This window comes from Chrysemys picta, chromosome 15 (assembly GCF_011386835.1).
Source record: "Chrysemys picta bellii isolate R12L10 chromosome 15, ASM1138683v2, whole genome shotgun sequence".
NCBI lineage: Eukaryota > Metazoa > Chordata > Testudines > Emydidae > Chrysemys > Chrysemys picta.
The window spans coordinates 27,966,811-27,984,871 of record NC_088805.1 but is presented as its reverse complement, the minus strand read 5'-3'; the positions used below and the strand labels follow the sequence as shown (position 1 = coordinate 27,984,871).

General features: G+C 43.1%; 2 protein-coding genes across 3 annotated transcripts; one reads left to right on the top strand and one right to left on the bottom strand.

Moving 5' to 3' along the window:
* Positions 1 to 13: 13 nt before the first annotated feature.
* DIABLO (diablo IAP-binding mitochondrial protein) lies at positions 14 to 8,070 on the top strand. The gene is made up of 6 exons (XM_008163562.4): positions 14 to 182; positions 2,189 to 2,309; positions 3,278 to 3,409; positions 4,743 to 4,853; positions 5,017 to 5,113; positions 6,154 to 8,070. The coding sequence occupies exons 1-6, from the start codon at positions 130 to 132 to the stop codon at positions 6,366 to 6,368; spliced, it is 729 nt and encodes a 242-aa protein (XP_008161784.2). The 5' UTR covers positions 14 to 129; the 3' UTR covers positions 6,369 to 8,070.
* A 2,388-nt stretch (positions 8,071 to 10,458) lies between these two features.
* Positions 10,459 to 16,319, bottom strand: B3GNT4 (UDP-GlcNAc:betaGal beta-1,3-N-acetylglucosaminyltransferase 4). Of its 2 annotated transcripts, none has more exons than XM_065568109.1 (2): positions 15,982 to 16,319; positions 10,459 to 12,457 (listed from the first exon to the last, which is right to left on the bottom strand). In XM_065568109.1, the coding sequence occupies exon 2, from the start codon at positions 12,428 to 12,430 to the stop codon at positions 11,342 to 11,344; it is 1,089 nt and encodes a 362-aa protein (XP_065424181.1). In that variant the 5' UTR covers positions 12,431 to 12,457; positions 15,982 to 16,319; the 3' UTR covers positions 10,459 to 11,341. The 2 variants fall into 2 exon arrangements, with proteins under 2 accessions (XP_065424181.1, XP_005298678.1); XM_005298621.4 differs by lacking the exon at positions 15,982 to 16,319 and adding an exon at positions 15,147 to 15,755.
* Positions 16,320 to 18,061: the final 1,742 nt, after the last annotated feature.

The following is an 18,061-nucleotide window of genomic DNA, read 5'->3' as shown; positions in this document are numbered from 1 at the left end:
GGCTGGCCAGACCACTGCGGCTGCGCCGCTAAGGGCAGGGCGAGTCTCTAGGAGGCGGAGCCCCACGCCTCTGGGGGCGGGTGTTGCGTCACTTCCGGCGCGCCGCCGCCCTGCTCTAGTCCCGAGGAGATGGCGGCCGCTGTGCGTAGCCGGTGGTTCCGGTGCTGCTCCGCCCTGCTCAGGTATCGCCTGGCAACCTCCCCCCTCCCCCCCGTGAGAGCTCCGCCCTAGACCCCGATCGCCCCTGAGACTCCGGTGTAACCTCCCGGCGGGCCGCCGCCGCCTCCTCCTCTCTGACCCGCTCCCCGCCTGTGAGCCCGAGTGTCTCCTCCCGCTTCGGAAACCTCCGGTGCCCCCGAGATCTCTTCCGCCACCGCGCCACACCCCTTACCGCCTAACCCATGAGACCGCTGCGTAGCTCCTCAGGCCATTGACCGCACCCCTCCGTGCCTCAGTTTCCCCTTAGTAAAGCGGGGTGAGCCCCGCGCTTAGAGATCCTTGGCGAACCAGGGCTACAGCAATGAAAGGGTCATTGGCAAGGTCTGACCTTTGGGACTCACCCATTTTGAATGGGCTGCTCCTTACAGTGGCTACAAAGGAACTTTGGGCTGCCCCATTTTTTGCGTGATACACACTCTGAAGTTTGAAAATAAAATTATTTTACAACACCCCTCCCCCGTGTCCCTGCAGGACTTATTTTCACAGTTAGTGCATGGGTCAAGGCTGGCAGTTGGTCTAAACCAAATGGAAAACTATTTCTAACATTATCTGTTGTACCAGCCTGTTAACTTGACTCTTATCAAAGTAACACATTGTAACAGATTAGGCTCCTTATTTGGTTTGCTTAATACCGTGAACCTCCAAACACCTATGCATGTACTTAACTGTAAGCACACAAGCAGTCCCAGCTAAGTAAAAATATGGGGGAAATTAATTTTTAAATCTCTTAATTTTCACTGTTTACATTTTCATAATTCCCTCAATTTACATAGTGAAATTAGGCTGTTCTCACTTTTGCTAAGAGTCGGTCTCATGTATTGGTTCCCATGAACTAGTGCAGTGTTTGAGTTGTAAATAGTTATGGAGAATGTTTAAATCTAAAACAGTTTTTGTTTGGATAATAAATACAAGTAATAATCACTTCTATTATCATTATTTTTAAAGTTTATGCCTAAATTATCTGGCAGGGGCCCTTTAAGTCTGTAACGTGCTAAAGACAGTGTGAGCAATTATTGTTTGCTTTATACAAAAAGTTTCATTGACTTCTGTGTGGGAACTTGTGAGAGTGAGGTGGCTTGGCTCATACATTTAGTTCTCACTGCACTGTTCATTTAGTTGAGTATTTTTGTATTTTAATATGAAGATGGTATTCTTGCTCTTTTTTTCAGCTACGTGGACCACCTCTCATTTGTGATCATATAACATGGCTGTAGTAACTACAGCAATTGCTTATCAGGAGAAGTGATATTAAACAGAATGTAGCTTGTTTTAGTTGTCTTTTAATGCCATTTAGCTGCTGCAAATGATAAACCGGCCTTCCGCAAACCACCACTGTTCCACAGGTCACAATTTGAGAATGAGTTATAAAATGAACTGATCGTGCATTCTCAGAAATCTGACCTTCAAACCATATAAATGTAGTGAGGGAGAGAATAGATGCTTTTCACTTATGATTTGATACACTACCATACTATTTTAGTTCAACAATAAGGCCCTGATGCAGCACACATTTACATTGACATAATCCCGTTGACTACAATAGGACTGACTACCTGTCTATGAAGTTAAACGTGCATAAGTATTGGTTTCAGGACCTCTGATTATAAACCTACTGTTCTGCTTACTTGACCCTGTTAGTGTATTTTATTATTAATCTGAATGCTTTGTATCCATGTTAATTATATTAATTGCTGACAATAAGCTTATTACTGAAGTTACAATACACAAATTGTTTAGCTTGTATCTTTCCTTGAGACTGTGATTAGGTAATTAACTGTAAAACAAACAAATGTATTATTTGTATTGTGGTAGTGCGTCAGAAACCCAGTCATGGGCAGGACTCTGTGCTAGGCAAACACATAGCGTGGAAAAAAAAAAAGTCTCTGCCCCCAAAGTGTTCTGCTCCTCCAGAATATTTATTTCCCAGTGTGCAGCTGTCTGCGTGCTTATCTTTGTTTCTCGTTCCCAGACAACGTTTTCCTGTTCTGGCTAACGCTAGGAGACGCTGTTTCTCAGGACTGAGTGGCCCATGGAACAAAATGGTGGGAGTGGGTTTTGGAGTAGCCCTGTGTGCAGTCCCTATTGTACAGGTAAATGTACTGGAGTGAATATACATTACACGGATTTTAATATTCTAAGGTGTTTGATGGAAGAGTGTGCTTGTGGCAAATAGACCAATTTCTTGTATTAATTAAAACAACCACCCAGTTATTGTATGATGTTATTAGTATGCATATTGCAGTATGCCCACTGAGCTTTCTGGGACATAGCTGGACATCTAGAAATTCTCTGCATCTTAGATGACTTTTAAAAGAAGCATGAATTTAAAGTGATTCCACTATAAAGAGTATGACTTAAATCCACTTAGCAAGAAACCATCATTCACTTTTAAAGATCAGTGGCAACGTAAAATAGATTTGCCCTAGTGTCAGTTGTCCCATAACTAAAATACTATTTTATAATAAAATTATTGAAAATTACTTGCTGTTATTTTGTGATGCCTCAAGCTGCCATGGCACATCATTCAGGAATCCCACTATTAATAGAGCAAAGCCCACAATTCATAGGGGGAAATTTACTTGTGGTCCTGGTATGTAATTAACAGAGTTTCAGCTCTTGCATGTTGCCTAGTGTGCCTGAACTTTTACAACCCACTGATAACCATCAGACAGGAAACAAGATAAGAATATGTTTTGCATATATATTACAATGTTCTGACTCAGGCAAATACTGGGAAATAAAAATAGAAAAACTGGTTGTAAAAAAAAAAATAAAAAAAAAACTTGCAGGAAAATATGTTTTGGTGAACTACTTCCTGAAATGTAGGCCCTGCAGAGAAGCAGTTACAGGACATGAGAAGAAGAGAATGGAACTATTGGAGTAAAATTTTGTTCTATTTTTCAGAAGTTAGTTATTTAAGAGTTAAGGCAGACCAGCAATTTATTTTTAGCAATGGCTCCTGTGGGGTTTTTTTTGCTTACCGGAAAAGACATTTTTATTATAAGTTGTCTGTCTTTGAAAACCAGTGTAAAGGCTGTGTAAATCTTTTGTCTTTCAGAAACATGAGCCCACTTCTCTCAGTCATGAAGCCTTGATTAGAAGGGCAATTTCTCTGGTAACAGACAGTACTTGTACTCTTCTCTCTCAAACAACATATGCATTAATTGAAGCATTAACAGAGTATACAAAGGTAAGATGAGTGACTGCCTACATTAGTACAAAGTTAATACTGCAACAGCTGGAGTATTTAACTCTCTCACAAAGACAAGCTCTAACTGCAACTATTAAATCAGCTCTTATACCTAAAATGGACTTACATTGATTTGTGAAGTCAAACAGGGATGTAGAGCTTCTGGGGTAGCAGTTCAGCTTGAATTGGTGTATCAGACATGTCAAAATAAGTGAACTGAACATGTCCCTGGTGGACAATAGAGGAGGTGTTGCTGCTGTTTTGGAGTGATCGTGATCCAAGGCACAAGCGATTTTTAGAGGTTTGTGAAACTCTCTTCAAGAGAAGCCCGGGCACGAACTACTTCCTGAAATGTGGACCCTTCACATGAGCAGTGAGGCTAAACTTTGCAAATAGTAGTCTAATATCTAGACAGAGAAAACCAAAGCCAGATATCAAGCATTCTTTAAAAATACATCCATTACCTTCCTGACTTCTTTTCTAGGCAAGAACAATATGTAGGTTTCATCAATAACAAATATTTTTCCAATCTGAGTTTGAAACTCTAAAAAGGCCTATTTGAAATGTGACAAATGTGAAATTTGAAAAGTGCCAAATTAAGCAGAATAGTTGTCCATATTAAATTAACTACTGATTAGCATTGCCTTTAATATATCACTGTAGATAAGTAAATGCAGAAATTGAAGACTGACATGCATAAGGAGAATTTATCCATTATGTCTCATTCCTGCCAAGATTTTCCATACAAAATAAGCAGTTTGGCAATATTTCAGTTCTAAAATGTGTAATGAACTGGCTAGTTTTTGTGTATATGTACTACTGCCCTCTGCTAGATAGAATCAAAGTGTTTGTGTATTATGGGTCCTTATTTCAAGGGAGGTTCTCTTCTAGCTCAAGTGCTAATAGACTTGCTTTTTCAGCAGGAGAATCAGAGTTCTATCTGTGCTGTTACTATTAAGTTTCTAGGATATCACAAAACTTGTTTTACAATATTAAACTGTCAATTTCTAATTTTTCTAGACTTGAATTACAATGAAATCTTTTCAACACATTGTTTCAGATTAATTACATTAATGAACACTAATACAATACCAGCAAAAGCAAAGTTCAAAAAGCACTTCTGAGATTATCCAGAAATGATTTCCTCACTAAATATTATAGGGGATTAAAACAAGAGAAAGTGTTAGATCATTTCCCATTTTTGTCTACTGTGCAACATAAGACAATAATGTGAGAACATCAGCAGATGCAAAATTAGTTTGAAAGTAAGTAGCACTTGCATATTTTGAGTACTTTTCTCAAGTAGCTGTGCTAGACTTATGCTCTTTTGCAGGCAGTTTACACACTGGTCTCTCTCTACCGGCAATATACAAATCTTCTTGGGAAAATGAATTCCAAAGAGGAGGATGCAGTATGGCAGGTGATCATAGGAGCAAGAGTTGAGGTAAAGAATTAACTAACTTCTGCAGTCATCAATTTGTCTCCTTTTTGTTATTTAAGAAATATTTCTCCATTCATTAATTTAACATGGCTGTAAGAGTGTCTTACAAAAAGTGGGTTCAGATAGTGTTAAACAGTGTTACATGACATTTTGTTTTTAATTATAGATGACTACAAAGCAGCAAGAATTCCTGAAGTTAGAATCCAGTTGGATGACTGCTTTACATCTTTCAGAGATGGCAGCAGAAGCTGCATATCAATCAGGTATTCGGGCATTACTGTAATACACTCCTCAGTATCAGCTGGAATTTGTAATTTTTTAGCAAACTTTCCCCTGGCAAATAGGCAGTATTTATTATTAAAAAGGTGCAGGCAAGCTTGACACTAAATCTAAATATGCTTAGTTAGCGTGCAGAGCGAGAATCACATGGTCTGATTTTCAGAGCTGCCTGTGTCTTCCACGGAGGACACAGCTGCTCAGTTCCTCTGTATTTTCAATTGAAGTGCTTAGTACACCTCTACCCCGATATAACGCTACCCGATATAACACGAATTCGGATACAACGCGGTAAAGCAATGCTCCGGGGGGGCGGGGCTGCGCACACTGGTGGATCAAAGCAAGTTCAATATAACGCGGTTTCACCTATAACACAGTAAGATTTTTTGGCTCCCGAGGACAGCGTTATATCGAGGTAGAGGTGTACTTCTGAAAACCATAATTTAATACAATTATCTAATTATTTAAATTAAATAATAACAAACACCTGATTATTTCATTTAAGGAAATAAGGAAAAATTGTAGTATAAATTTGACTAAGAAATATTCTTGAAACTAAATATAATATTAATGAAATAGTGAGAAGACTAGGTTGTTCAAGTACTGTAATATAGTCATTCACATAGACAGCAGGTTCAAATCCAGAATAGACCACTAGTGACTGAAAATTGCTACCATGTGATGATTGTTCATCTTGGTTTATTTCTCACAGACCATGTGGCCACATCACAGAAAATCACAACCTAATTTTGCACTAATTGGCAATCCAAACTTTGTTGGGAGGGATATTCTGAGAAAAAAATTCCCATTCCGTCATATGATAATACAGTCTAAAAATATCTAGTTATTAATCGACAATAAAGAGGAGTAAACTATGTTTTCAAAACTGTCTGATTTGCTTAGAACATGAACAGTTTAGTAAAACATGATATTTAATTACTACCAACTTAATCCTGGTCTTAATTGATGGTGTTTTATCATAAGGGCTGTTTCTGAATGAATTTACTTAAATTACTGTGTTTTTCAGGTGCAGATCAAGCTTCAGTGACAGCTCGCAACCATATTCAGCTGGTGAAAACACAGGTGCAAGAGGTACGACAGCTGTCACAGAAAGCAGAGACCAAGTTAGCTGAAGCTCAGACAGAAGAGCTCATTAACACAAAAGTTGAGGAATCGTCACAGCCATGCAGTATCCCAAAAACCACAGAGGAAGTCGAAGAGTCTTATCTTCGCGAAGACTGAAAAAAAACCTTCCAAATATCACCTTTGGAGTATCTGATAGCATACCACTAATTCCAGGGCCCTGAGTTTCCCACATCATTAAGAAAATAGATGTTGGATAAGGAAAAGGCATTGAAGACAGGCATGCCATCTGTTGATAATTGGTGGCAGTGGGCAATAATTTTCTCCCCCACAGATCTGCTATACCTTAGCCACCAGCCAGATTCAGGTGTTTGAAACTTCTTTATTTTTTAAATTACCATTATTATAATATGCATTGTTAGTAATTTTTTATTTAAGTGTACAACTATGCAAATGTGAAATTAGCTGTTAAAGATACTTTGTTGATGAGTGTTTGGGTCTGCTGCCATGAGGGTCTAATTCAGATGATTTAATACTAAACCCTTGGAAATTCCCAATGTCTAAAACTAATTGTAGATTGCAACCAAAGAGGGACATTTAAAAATAATTATTTCTAGTCTATGAAGCAAGTTAATCTTAGTGGGTATTATATCTCTAGTCGAACAACAGAATTACATTTCATTGTCAGAAAGTCAGTTTGGTTAACAATGTTGATTTTTTTAGTGCTATTTTCTAATTATTTTGACTGTGACAATTCATAATGGATATCTCATTGTTTAATAAAACGCAAACTACTGTAGTCTAATTGCACTTAATTGTATCAAAAGAAGACAACTGATAGAATTGCTACAAATCTTGGAAATCTGTAAGATCTACACTCAGTGATTACTGTAGTATAGAGTATGGTAGATGTGTTTATGCAGACTTGCTTGTAATCTAATAGGAACACAACCAGCATGATGCAATACAACTGGTTTTCCATTGTAGTGAAGGAAGGATTTTGTTGCTGTGCCACATTTAAAATAGTGCGTGTGTCAATAGGGAACATAGTGTTGCAAAGGCAGACACACCACAAATAGCGGCAAATGCTATTTGATCTCACAACACAGTGCTCAGAATGTAAATTTTCAAGTAGCGTAGCTGTAGTCTGCTCCAAATTGCAGGAAAAATGTAGCTTCCTCTTTGATAGTCAAATGACAGCGCTTCACTGCATGCTGGGTTTTCAAACCACATTTCAGCAGTTCATGAGTATCTCATTTCTTTCCCTTTATGTCATTTAAGCAGTTTAATTTCGTATTGAATATATGGTTGTATTTTCCCCAAATTCATGTGCTGTTTTATTATCTGTACTGTAGAACGGTGGCGACTAGATTTTTATGAAAATCTCCCTTTAATATTTGTGTAATGCTGAATTACAAGACAGCTGAGTATTGGTAATATATATTTAGCCAATAGGTATGGTTTAGAGAAACAGACTTCTGTGTATTAGTAATTGTTAAATTTGTTTAAAGTGCCATTTTCTACAGGACCCCAGTCCGTGTGAAAGTTCCCGCCCCAAGATTTCGTGATATTCTTGTGTTAGATTATAGGTTCTGGACTTGTTTTGGCATTTATAACTAGCACTGAGTGTTTGAAAGTCTTCCACCCCAATACCACCTTCCCTGAGAATATGTTTCTGAACTTCATTTCCATTTTACCTTTTTAACAAGGGGATGGGATCCCTGTAGCACTGTGTGACTGCAGCTAATGGGGAGTTTTAAACTATAGTTAGATTAAACTACACAAGAAAAGAGTGCAGAGTAACCTTAGGTAATTGTAACTCTCCTGCATTAGTAAGAAATAAAATATTTCCTGGCTGATATTTGCTTCGTTGCAATCAAATGTTTGGGTTTGTAAATGTTTGTGCAAAGGGCATTGGTATCAAATGAAAAGATGTATCAGAAAATATTTTCACGGCCCCTAGCCAGAAGAAATCTTACAGGTGGAGGGTGAATACTTTCATAACACTAAGTTAGAGGTTAAATTAAAGCCTATATTTACTAGTGAGTCTCTTCCAAAAACAACAATCAATTTACACTTTGGTGATGGTCATAGCAGCCGTTAAGGACCCCTGAATACAGTTCTAGGATGGAGGATTATGGGAACCACCCCTAACAGAGGGGAGGGAGGGGGGAATTATTTGCAGTTGCACTGTTGGCACAAGGCTCTAAGCAAGCAACAGTGCCACATGGGGTCAGCCTCTCTCTCTAACTGCACGGTGTGAACAAATCTGAGCAGCTGCAGATTAGCTGGGGGGGGGGGCGGAGTTCTGGTGCCAAGCCATTTATATTTATCATCCAAAATTGCATGTACTAGCATTGCTGGATATACGTGTCATTGGTACAGCCCTCGTGCCTGCGAAGGTGCCAGTGTAGCTCTGTCACACGTTTGTGTGGCATAGACTATCACGAAAAGATTAGATTCTATTTATGTAGTACCCTGGAAAGCAGAACAACGTTTCCTGTCTGAGTCAGGCTTCTCACCCAAACCAACTTCTGTTTCCTTCTTCACTTGGTCGCAGTTGTAATGTATCACTATTCTGCTAAGACAGCACACACATACCTCTGCAACTGTAAACTCAGCCCTGTAACATGCGTCATTAACACCCAAACTAATTTGTCTACTTTGCCATTGGAGAGAGGCAAAGTCCTTTCCAGTCCTATCGACTGATAGCAGCTTATCACCACATGCTAGTTTGTACAGTGCTTGGAGAGGCACGCTAAACGTTATTTCTTACTGTATCCCACCGAGTTTGTATCTGGGATTGTCCAGGGTAACAAAGAAATTATACAGTAGTATTTCATAAAAGGTACCAACCCCTATCCTGGATAGCAACACACACACAAGTGACTCACACACCTCTTTGGAAATGGATGAAAAGTGCCCACAGAGAATATCCGTGTCCAGTGAACAAGCTTCCCCTCTCTCTCCTAAAAATCCAAGCATTAAGTTTTACTACCCTACCTTATGCCTACATTACAAATAGAGCAACACAGAAACACTTCAGACTTAAACACCTTCCTAATCATGTTTTTAACCCTTCATCAGGAATTACTACACCTGAACAGAAAGGTGGGCAGGTACAGTAGTATTCATTAGAGACTTATATTGTTCTTAATAAAAAAATAATCTGTGACCTGAAAGTTAAGTTTAGGTAAAAATGAACCCACATTATGGGCTAGTCTCTTAATGGCAGTTCTGCTTTCAAACATCCTCCTCTTCAACTGCTTATCTATTTCTATGATCTCTTCCTAGATTCTTAGGAATCGCGTGCTTATCCCAGGGCAGAGTCCACTATAGGAACAGTGAGCAAGTATCATACAACAGTGACAAGTGGAATAGTATCCAAGGTTACAATCCCTGGTGCCTTCAGACAACTACAACCCTAAGTAAAATGGTGAGACCCTCCAACACCAAAAGGGAATTGACAAGAACATCAGAAGTAACGAGAAAGGCAATTCAGGTTAAGCACTAATAAAAGCAAGCAGAGTAGTGACAGTGAAGGCATAATACACTGGCAAACAGGAACCCACAACATAAGAATCCATTGATTTGATGTAGTTTAAACAGTCTCGTCACAAACTTAAAAGACAGGGAAGCAGAAATTTCTTGCTTCTAGTACCAGCTCTGTCAAACTCTCCTCTCCCTTGCCTTGTGGAAGGATGCAATTTACCCTCTACATCCCTCAGTTTCTCTTGATAAGAGACCTCCCTGCAGTGGATCTCAAAGCACTTTACAAACAAACATAAATGAAGGACCATCTCACATCTGTGTGGTAGTATTGCCCCTCCAGTTGCAGGTGCCAAGGTCATAGCAATCAGACTAGAATTGAGGTCTCGCTCCTCCAAGAGCAGCACTTTACTACCACATCCAGGCCTCCTCCTCTCACCTGCAACACAGCAGTGCAAGGCTGGATTATTTCATGAAGTTGAAAAGCTCCAGATGAGTACCCAGGAGGATGGGTCAGCTTGAACTTTACTCAAGGGATTGACTCAGCACCAAGGTGACATAGGACCTGTGTAGGGATTTATACCACACTCCGCCACAAGGCCATTAATTAGCAAGTCCCACTTCCCACAAAGCCATTCAGATAGATTTTCCATTTACAGCTGTGTAACCTCTGATGGAGGCAGCTGTCAGATAACCCTGGATTTATTTTTGATAGTCTCATCTCAGTTGTACTTCCAGTAGAACAAGAATACTCAATGTAAACACTCAAAACTGTATTTATTTATACCTGCTGTTAAAAAAAGCCATTGTTATTACAGTGATTAATAGCAATTTGTTTCTTCTCCCAATCCCATTGTCAAGTATTTTTGTGCAGAAATTCCAGTGCAAATAATCTAATGTAAGTAGATAAAACCGAAAGAAAAAGAGCTGGTTAGAAGTCAGTGCTATTAGAATTAAGGGCCTTGCTGTGTTAAGAACAGACAACTGAAAGATTTAGAGATCATCATCTCTGTGTTCTTTCCCCCATATCCCCATTAAGTAAATTTAGTGCTGGTGAAGTCTGCTGGATTGCTAACCCTGGACAGTGAAGTCCTTGACAGGAGATGCACAGACCCAGCAGCATAAGCTTGTCCACACACTTCTTGTGCCTTAGCCCTGATTTCATGGGTCAATGGGTGAGTTCAGGCTGTATTGCCTGTTTAGTAGGAAGGCCAGTAACTAGAGACTGCTAGTAAGGTTGGCAGTTGTAACTTGGACACTGGCGTCCAAGAGCCACCATCAGAACTGGCACTAAGACCACCACCTCACTTTGCAACCAGCCACTCAGAACCACCCAGGTGGGCGGAATTCAAAACAGTGATCTAGAGAGGAAGCAATCCCAATCACAATACCAAGTCCCTGAGCTATCTCCCTACGTGTTTTCAGTTCAACCTTGTGATGCTTCAGTAACCCAACAATATATTTTCAGAGGCTCATTGCAGAACATTACCCTACTGTAAAACTACAGTCTGTTAAAAATGTATCATCTACTACAACTTTCTTTTGTTTCTATTTTTAATATCAGTTTAAGCAATCTGGAGTAACCACCACCATCGTTCTGTTCCCTCGCTCCCCCCTTAGCATCAGCAGTCTCGTTTTGTGAGTTACTGAGTTAATGATACAGCACACCTAATACGGTCATCCTTTACCAGCGTCCACATGATCCACATCTCGGTGGGGTTCAGCTTGTGCACTATCATCAGTTCTTTGTACAGACATGGATCAAAAGGATTAAAGGGCCTCTGGATCCCAAAGGTCTTAAAGCCAGCATGGTTCAATGGAGTCACTGCCATCTTTGCCAGACACATTCCCACAAAGACATCATCTATTGGGAAGAGTTCGGTGTCCTCAGCGGTGCTCTGGAGTCGCTGCACTGTCGTTCTGGACATCACATAGCCACCGCCACCAGCATAGAGAGGATAGTAGGGCGCTTTGTACATAGACTCCGGGATGAAATATTTTACTTTGGTGTTTCTTATAGGACGGGCCTTGCTGATCACATCCCCAACAAAGAGATCCTGCCCAGGTTTGAGTTCCTTGAGGAACTCAACGATATTGTAGGTGTTGACAAAAACGTCATCATCGCCCTTCAGCACAAACCTGGCCTGGGGACAATCCTCCATGAACCACCGGAGGAAGTGCAGCTCCTTCAGTGTCAAGTTGAAGAAGTTGTCGGTGAAATCCCACTGGACAATGTCATCAAACTCTTGGCTCTCATAGACCAGCAGCTGGTGGAGGGAGTGAGCCTGGATTTTGGCCTCTGAGCGCCCAAGCAAGAACACCAGCTTGATTGGCTTGCTGCCAATGGCCACTTCTTTCCCCCATGTGTTCCTGATAGCAACCCTACGGTCTATGTTGATTGGGGGAGACTTGATTGCCAGCAAGAGGAATGTTTCCTCACTGCATCTCGAGGGCTTCAGCAGTGTGGAAAAGTTCCTGCAGTGCTTGTACATTAAGAAGGTGCGGTGAAGCTCTGGGAGTGCAGCAGAGGAACTGGCAATTGTCAGGTCTGGCAAACATTTGCTGGGTTCAGTCTGCTCCAGGGCCCAGAACGTATTGCTGGGATTTGGTGCAGCTATCTTCCTGGCTGCTGGAGACACAGCCAACTTAGTCTCTTTCCTTATATACATAAGGAACGCAATCAACGTGATTGAGACGGTATATAGTGCAACCGTTCTTATCCTGGGATACATCTCGAACACTGGAGCAGGAGCCAATCCCTGCACAGTTAAAGGAAACACACAAAATTTATTAAAGGAGCATTTAGGCTTCTTGTCTCAATGCTAAAGAGACTTTCTAAACAATTATCACAAGAGTCTACAGGCCAAAGCTATTTAGGGGCTTAAAGATGCAGATAGGGATCCAGTGGGATGTACAAAAGCACCTAAGGCAGCTTACACATCTAATTCCCATAGACTTCAATAGCAAAGATGTTATTGAATTTAATGGGATCAGGAGCTGTCCCATTACTCCACTTAAACAAGGAAGGACACAGGTTTGTCCCTGCCCAGCCCAGAGTACTGGTGTCAGGGCTGCTCACTTTGAGAGCTGCCAGTGCTCAGATGGGGGGTGGGGGGGAGAGAGAACGACGGACGGGGACAGATTCTAATGTTGGACTGTGAGCTCATTAGCCTATGAATTGAGTCACTGCTCAATTTGGGCCCAATCCTGCAAGGTGCGGCGTGCTCTCAATTTCCAGCCTCTCCTTTAGGAAAGGAGGGTACTCAGCCCAAGATCAGCTCGCAAATTCAAAGCTAACACTGCTCTTGGGCAGTGCCCAATATGTATTATGAGAAGGTCTCAGGAAGCGCAGAGAACCATCACACGGCCACATAGGCCAAGTGCTGCAGCTCACACAAGGCTCTTGCAAGGACAGAGCTAGCTTGATGCAAGCTATTCAAACTGCTCTTCCCATTAGAGTCAAAGCCCTATTTGCATCATCTAGTGTCAGCCTGTTTTAGGAACACTGGGGGCAGCAGGGATGCTTGGATAGCCATGGTAGTTTGGTCTGAGTGCCAAATGGGAGTACACGTAGCAGGCAAGTCTCTGGGCTTCCTTCCCCGCTCACTCACCCCGTCTAGTTCTCTCTGCGGTTGCATGCTGTTGAGGCATGCAGTCGAGGCCTCGGGGTGCTTCCCATCTGCCAAATTAGTCTAATCTAGCCATTTGTTTGGCCAGCTGAAGTTTATCGGTCTGTTTTAAGTTTTGCAGGGGGTTCCAGGTACAGTATGCAAACCTGGAATCCCATTTCTGAGAGAGTACAATAGCTTTTTCAGTGCCCTCATGTCTGTCAGCTGAAGCAGCCAATGCTGCATAGCCTCTATGTTCAGTATTGTTTTAAAGGCAGCCTTAAAAAGAATGTCATGGCATTTACTCATAGATATCTTTAATTCTGTGCAGGCAGTAGAGCACAGAACAAGCCAACAGGTTTCAGTCAGAGGCAGTATTCTGTCCCTCCAGCTACCAAGCTTGCAAATTAGGTCAGCTAACAACATTAATCTAAGTGAACAGCTTGTCTGAAGCGCAATCCTAAAGCTTTGGTTTTGTTAAAAAGATCTCTCAGGTAAGAGCCCATATCCAAGTCATACAGCAAATGGGTTTTACAGCATCCTACTTCCTTTCAGCATCTTTGTGCCACAGCGGGGATCACAAACTACATCTCCTCACACCCACCCTTGTGCCTTGACCACAAAACGTTTTTTTCTTTTTAGCACATCTATGTATCAACCACACTTGCTTGACAGGCGACAACTTTCCCTCTTCCTTTTAAGAAAAGAAAAGCACTATTAGGCCCCATTCCCCACCCAACTCCAGTTCTGCCACAGCGTTCTAACAGTCCATTACAAGCAGAAGGACTTAACCTAGTTTTCCCCTCACCAAACGTTCCCATTTAGAATTTTAAAGTGTCAGACAGGCACACTGGTGCTTGCACTGGCAACGGACCCCACATTTCAGTAGAAGGGCACTTGGTGCCTGAATCCAACATTAGAAGCCTTACAAGGATCCTGACTTTACACAAGGATGACACATCGTTTTTAAGAGCTAGAGAAGCTGCAGAGACGGATAGTGCCCCCAATTGAAAGTGTTTAATGTTTAACTGTTATTAAGATCTTTGGCCTAGGAACCCAGCGACAGCCAGGTTTCGATGCTGCCTTACAAACAGTGTTTATAGTTAGTCCCGTTTTTTTGCATTTAGGGTGGAATTTATCATGGCATGAGAAGAAGCCCACACTCATACTGCGACAATACCAGTGCCTGCGGGGTACACCAGACGAAGGGGAACCTCAGAGAGGTTAAGGTTTAAAAGCTGTGGCCAAACCATAAAGGGTTTGGTTACACAGGGGCTAATATTGGGAGAAGTGGTGCTCTACGTGGGCCAGTTTCTCCATGATCCATCGTGCATGTGAAATTTAGAACGGTTGCAACATTCCCTAGGTATCTAGCATCCAATCAACAGAGAGACTGAACTTTTTGCTGTCCTAGGCAAACGGGATCATTTATGCCACTGACTCCCAGCCCTGTAACATTCTGTCGCCCTTTAATACACAGACGTTATTTGTAGCCGCCTGGTCGCTCCTATACAGAATCCACCGGTCAATGATTGAAGTAAATCAGAGGTCTGACTTTAGACTCGCTGTTACAATCAATTAAGTCCTTAGTTATTAAAAGGACCCAAACATCCCACCAAAGCCTAATCAGTAACGTTCCCAAACCTCACAACGCTGGGCTGTCATTTATGTAAAGGAGATGGCGTGCAGAAAAAAAGAGCTAGTCTCCCAGTAAAGCTTTGAAGCGAGTTTGGCAGCTCCCTTCCAGGAGACTGCATCTTCTGCTGAACCCCGCAAGACCCGGCCACGATCGGTGCAAACCATTCCTCCGAGTTGTACAAGGCTCTCCCTCCCCTCTTACCTTTCCCGCAGCACCGACTTCTCCTCGGGGGCTGGTGCTCTGCAAGGAGCGCTCCTCACATGCACCATGCAAGCCCTCGCCTGCTGCAAGCAAATCTTTCACTAGGCTTCAGTTTAAACAGGGGGAGGCGGGGGTGGTGCATGGAGGCCTGAACCCCCTTCCTGCCCCCTCTTTCTGTTGGGCGCGTGCATCTGGCTCTGGGAGCCGCTCGCTCCCAGTTCCAGCCGAAGCCGCATCCAATGGGCTCGCGCCGCTCTGGAGCCCGGCCGGCGTCGCCATAGAAACGGCGGGCAGACTCGCGCGGACGTGAAATCAACCAGCCGCAGCAGCAGAGGCTCCGGGATTTGGGGCAAGGGGGGCGCGAGCGAGGCGGAGTGACTGGCGCCAGCGGCCGGTGAATGGGTCAGCTGCGGGAGAGCGCGCCGCCCCCGATGAGGGAGGCATTTACTCTCATGCAAATAGAGCCGGGATGAATTCAAATCCCCCTGCCCCCGAAAGCTGCTGAGCCAGGGGGAAGGTGCAGCCGGGGGCTCAGGCATCGAGCGGCGCTGCTGGGAATGCTAATGGCAAAGGCGAGGGGCTGAGCGGGGTTAGTGGGGTGACACCCTGTTCGGCCAAGGCACTTTGGTTTGACTCCCTCCCTCCCGGCTGTTTGGGGGGGGAGGCAAGGGTCTGCCCCCCGCTCTGTCCCGGGCTGAGAACAGTCAATCCATACACACACCCCGGGGGGGGGGGCTAGCGTTTTATTGGAAATCCCCTGCCCCCCCACCTGCTCCCTAATTTCCCCTTTGGCTGCAAGGGCTGGATTCAGGTTGTGCTTGGGGCAGGGCCTTACCAGAGCGCCTCTGCTGGCCCCCGAGGATCAAGATTGAAGGGGGGGGGGGAACTCTGCTTTAAATAGAGCACAAACTCGGCTCACATGAAAACTTAATTCCTACGGGTGAAGAGTGGAAGGGTTTGTCATCCTGCTGCGGTAGGTCTGGACCCAGCCCTAAGGGCCTTCCTCGTGGCCCAGCCATCTCTGCAGCATTTAAGATTTGTTTTTGTTTTGCGTTTCGCTTTCCAAGGAAAATCTTCTGGCTCGGACCCGCTGCTGGGCTGCCTGCCTGGCTCGTCGGAGACCCTGAAACAATAGCTAGGACTGAGGAGTGTGAATTGTCTTAGAATGAATCTCAGCTGGTGTTAATTCAGAAATCCACAGGGGACAGGTTAAATGGTAGCGCTGTTAACTGTTTCACCACTGGTTTCAGAGTAGCAGCCGTGTTAGTCTGTATCCGCAAAACGAACAGGAGTACTTGTGGCACCTTAAAGACTAACAAATTTATTAGAGCATAAGCTTTCATGGGCTACAGCCCACTTCTTTGGATGCATATAGAGTGGAATAAATATTGAGGAGATATATATACACACATACAGAGAGCATGAACAGGTGGGAATTGTCTTACCAACTCTGAGAGGCCAATTAAGTAAGGGGGGAAAAAATTTTTTTTTGAAGTGATAATCAAGATAGCCCAGTACAGACAGTTTGATAAGAAGTGTGAGAATACTTACAAGGGGAGATAGATTCAATGTTTGTAATGGCTCAGCCATTCCCAGTCCTTATTCAATCCTGAGTTGATTGTGTCTAGTTTGCATATCAATTTCAGCTCAGCAGTCTCTCATTGGAATCTGTTTTTGAAGTTTTTCTGTTGTAATATAGCCACCCGCAGGTCTGTCATTGAATGACCAGACAGGTTAAAGTGTTCTCCCACTGGTTTTTGAGTATTATGATTCCTGATGTCAGATTTGTGTCCATTAATTCTTTTGCGTAGAGACTGTCCGGTTTGGCCAATGTACATGGCAGAGGGGCATTGCTGGCACATGATGGCATATATCACATTGGCAGATGTGCAGGTGAACAAGCCCCTGATGGTATGGCTGATGTGATGAGGTCCTAATCTAATCAGTTTCACCACTGATCACTTTGAGAAACAACCAATTAGATGGGGATTGTAGGCAGACCATAGAATAACACTGCTCCCCAGTTGGAGCCAGGGTTGTCTGGCTCTGATCATTCAACACCAGCCATCTCCAAGGAATATATTTGACAATAGCCCTCTGCATTGGCCAGCTCTCACTCTTTTTCTATAGCATCTAGCATCATTTGCTGAAACATATTACAACGTGTGTGGATCTGGGGGCCTTCCCCACTTTATCCCATACCTTCTAGTGACTTCCCTCTGCTTTGGGGAACATCACCAATAAATCCTTAGGGAAACAAATACACGCTGCCTTTTCAACAGCTGCGCTGTCCTGTGGGGAGAGACTGTCTGGGTCACCCAACCCTCTTCTTACTGACATCAACCATCTCTTCTTACAAGCTCCTGAAGCATAAGTAGGTCTCCACTTCTTTTCTAGCAGACCCACAAGGGCCACGCAAGCTACTCTCTTGTGATCTGTCTTGTCAAGTTCTCCTTGAAGGGCAGCTCTGCAAATTATTGTTTTCTAGCCCAGCAGTACAGTATCTCAGGTGTGCGGCTCTGGCGATACCATCTGGCTGAGAAGGCAAATAGACCTGTCATCTTAGGACTCTGCCTTTCAGTTTTCTCCCTGGAGAAAGCAGAGCATTGAAGACGGCTCATCCTCAGCTCTCAGCTACTGTTAAAGATGCCCCAGGACAGCAGCCCAGGAACAAAAGTGCCAGAGATTCTGAAAATGAATTGATGCCAGAGATGACACATAGTTGTTGAGAGGGGATAGCTCAGTGGTTTGAGCATTGGCCTGCTAAACCCAGGGTTGTGAGTTCAGCCCTGAGGGGACCATTTAGGGAACTGGGGTTAAAAAAAAAAACTGTCTGGGGATCTGTCCTGCTCTGAGCAGGGGGTTGGACTAAATGACCTCCTGAGGTCCCTTCTAACCCTGATATTCTATGAATT

Excerpts from the sequence above, each read along its gene's own strand:
- DIABLO (XM_008163562.4), top strand. The coding sequence starts at position 130 with ATGGCGGCCGCTGTGCGTAGCCGGTGGTTCCGGTGCTGCTCCGCCCTG. Across the intron at positions 183-2,188 it reads TGCTGCTCCGCCCTGCTCAG|ACAACGTTTTCCTGTTCTGG; the intron begins GTATCGCCTGGC and ends TCTCGTTCCCAG. Across the intron at positions 5,114-6,153 it reads AGAAGCTGCATATCAATCAG|GTGCAGATCAAGCTTCAGTG; the intron begins GTATTCGGGCAT and ends TGTGTTTTTCAG.
- B3GNT4 (XM_065568109.1), bottom strand. The coding sequence starts at position 12,430 with ATGTATCCCAGGATAAGAACGGTTGCACTATATACCGTCTCAATCACG.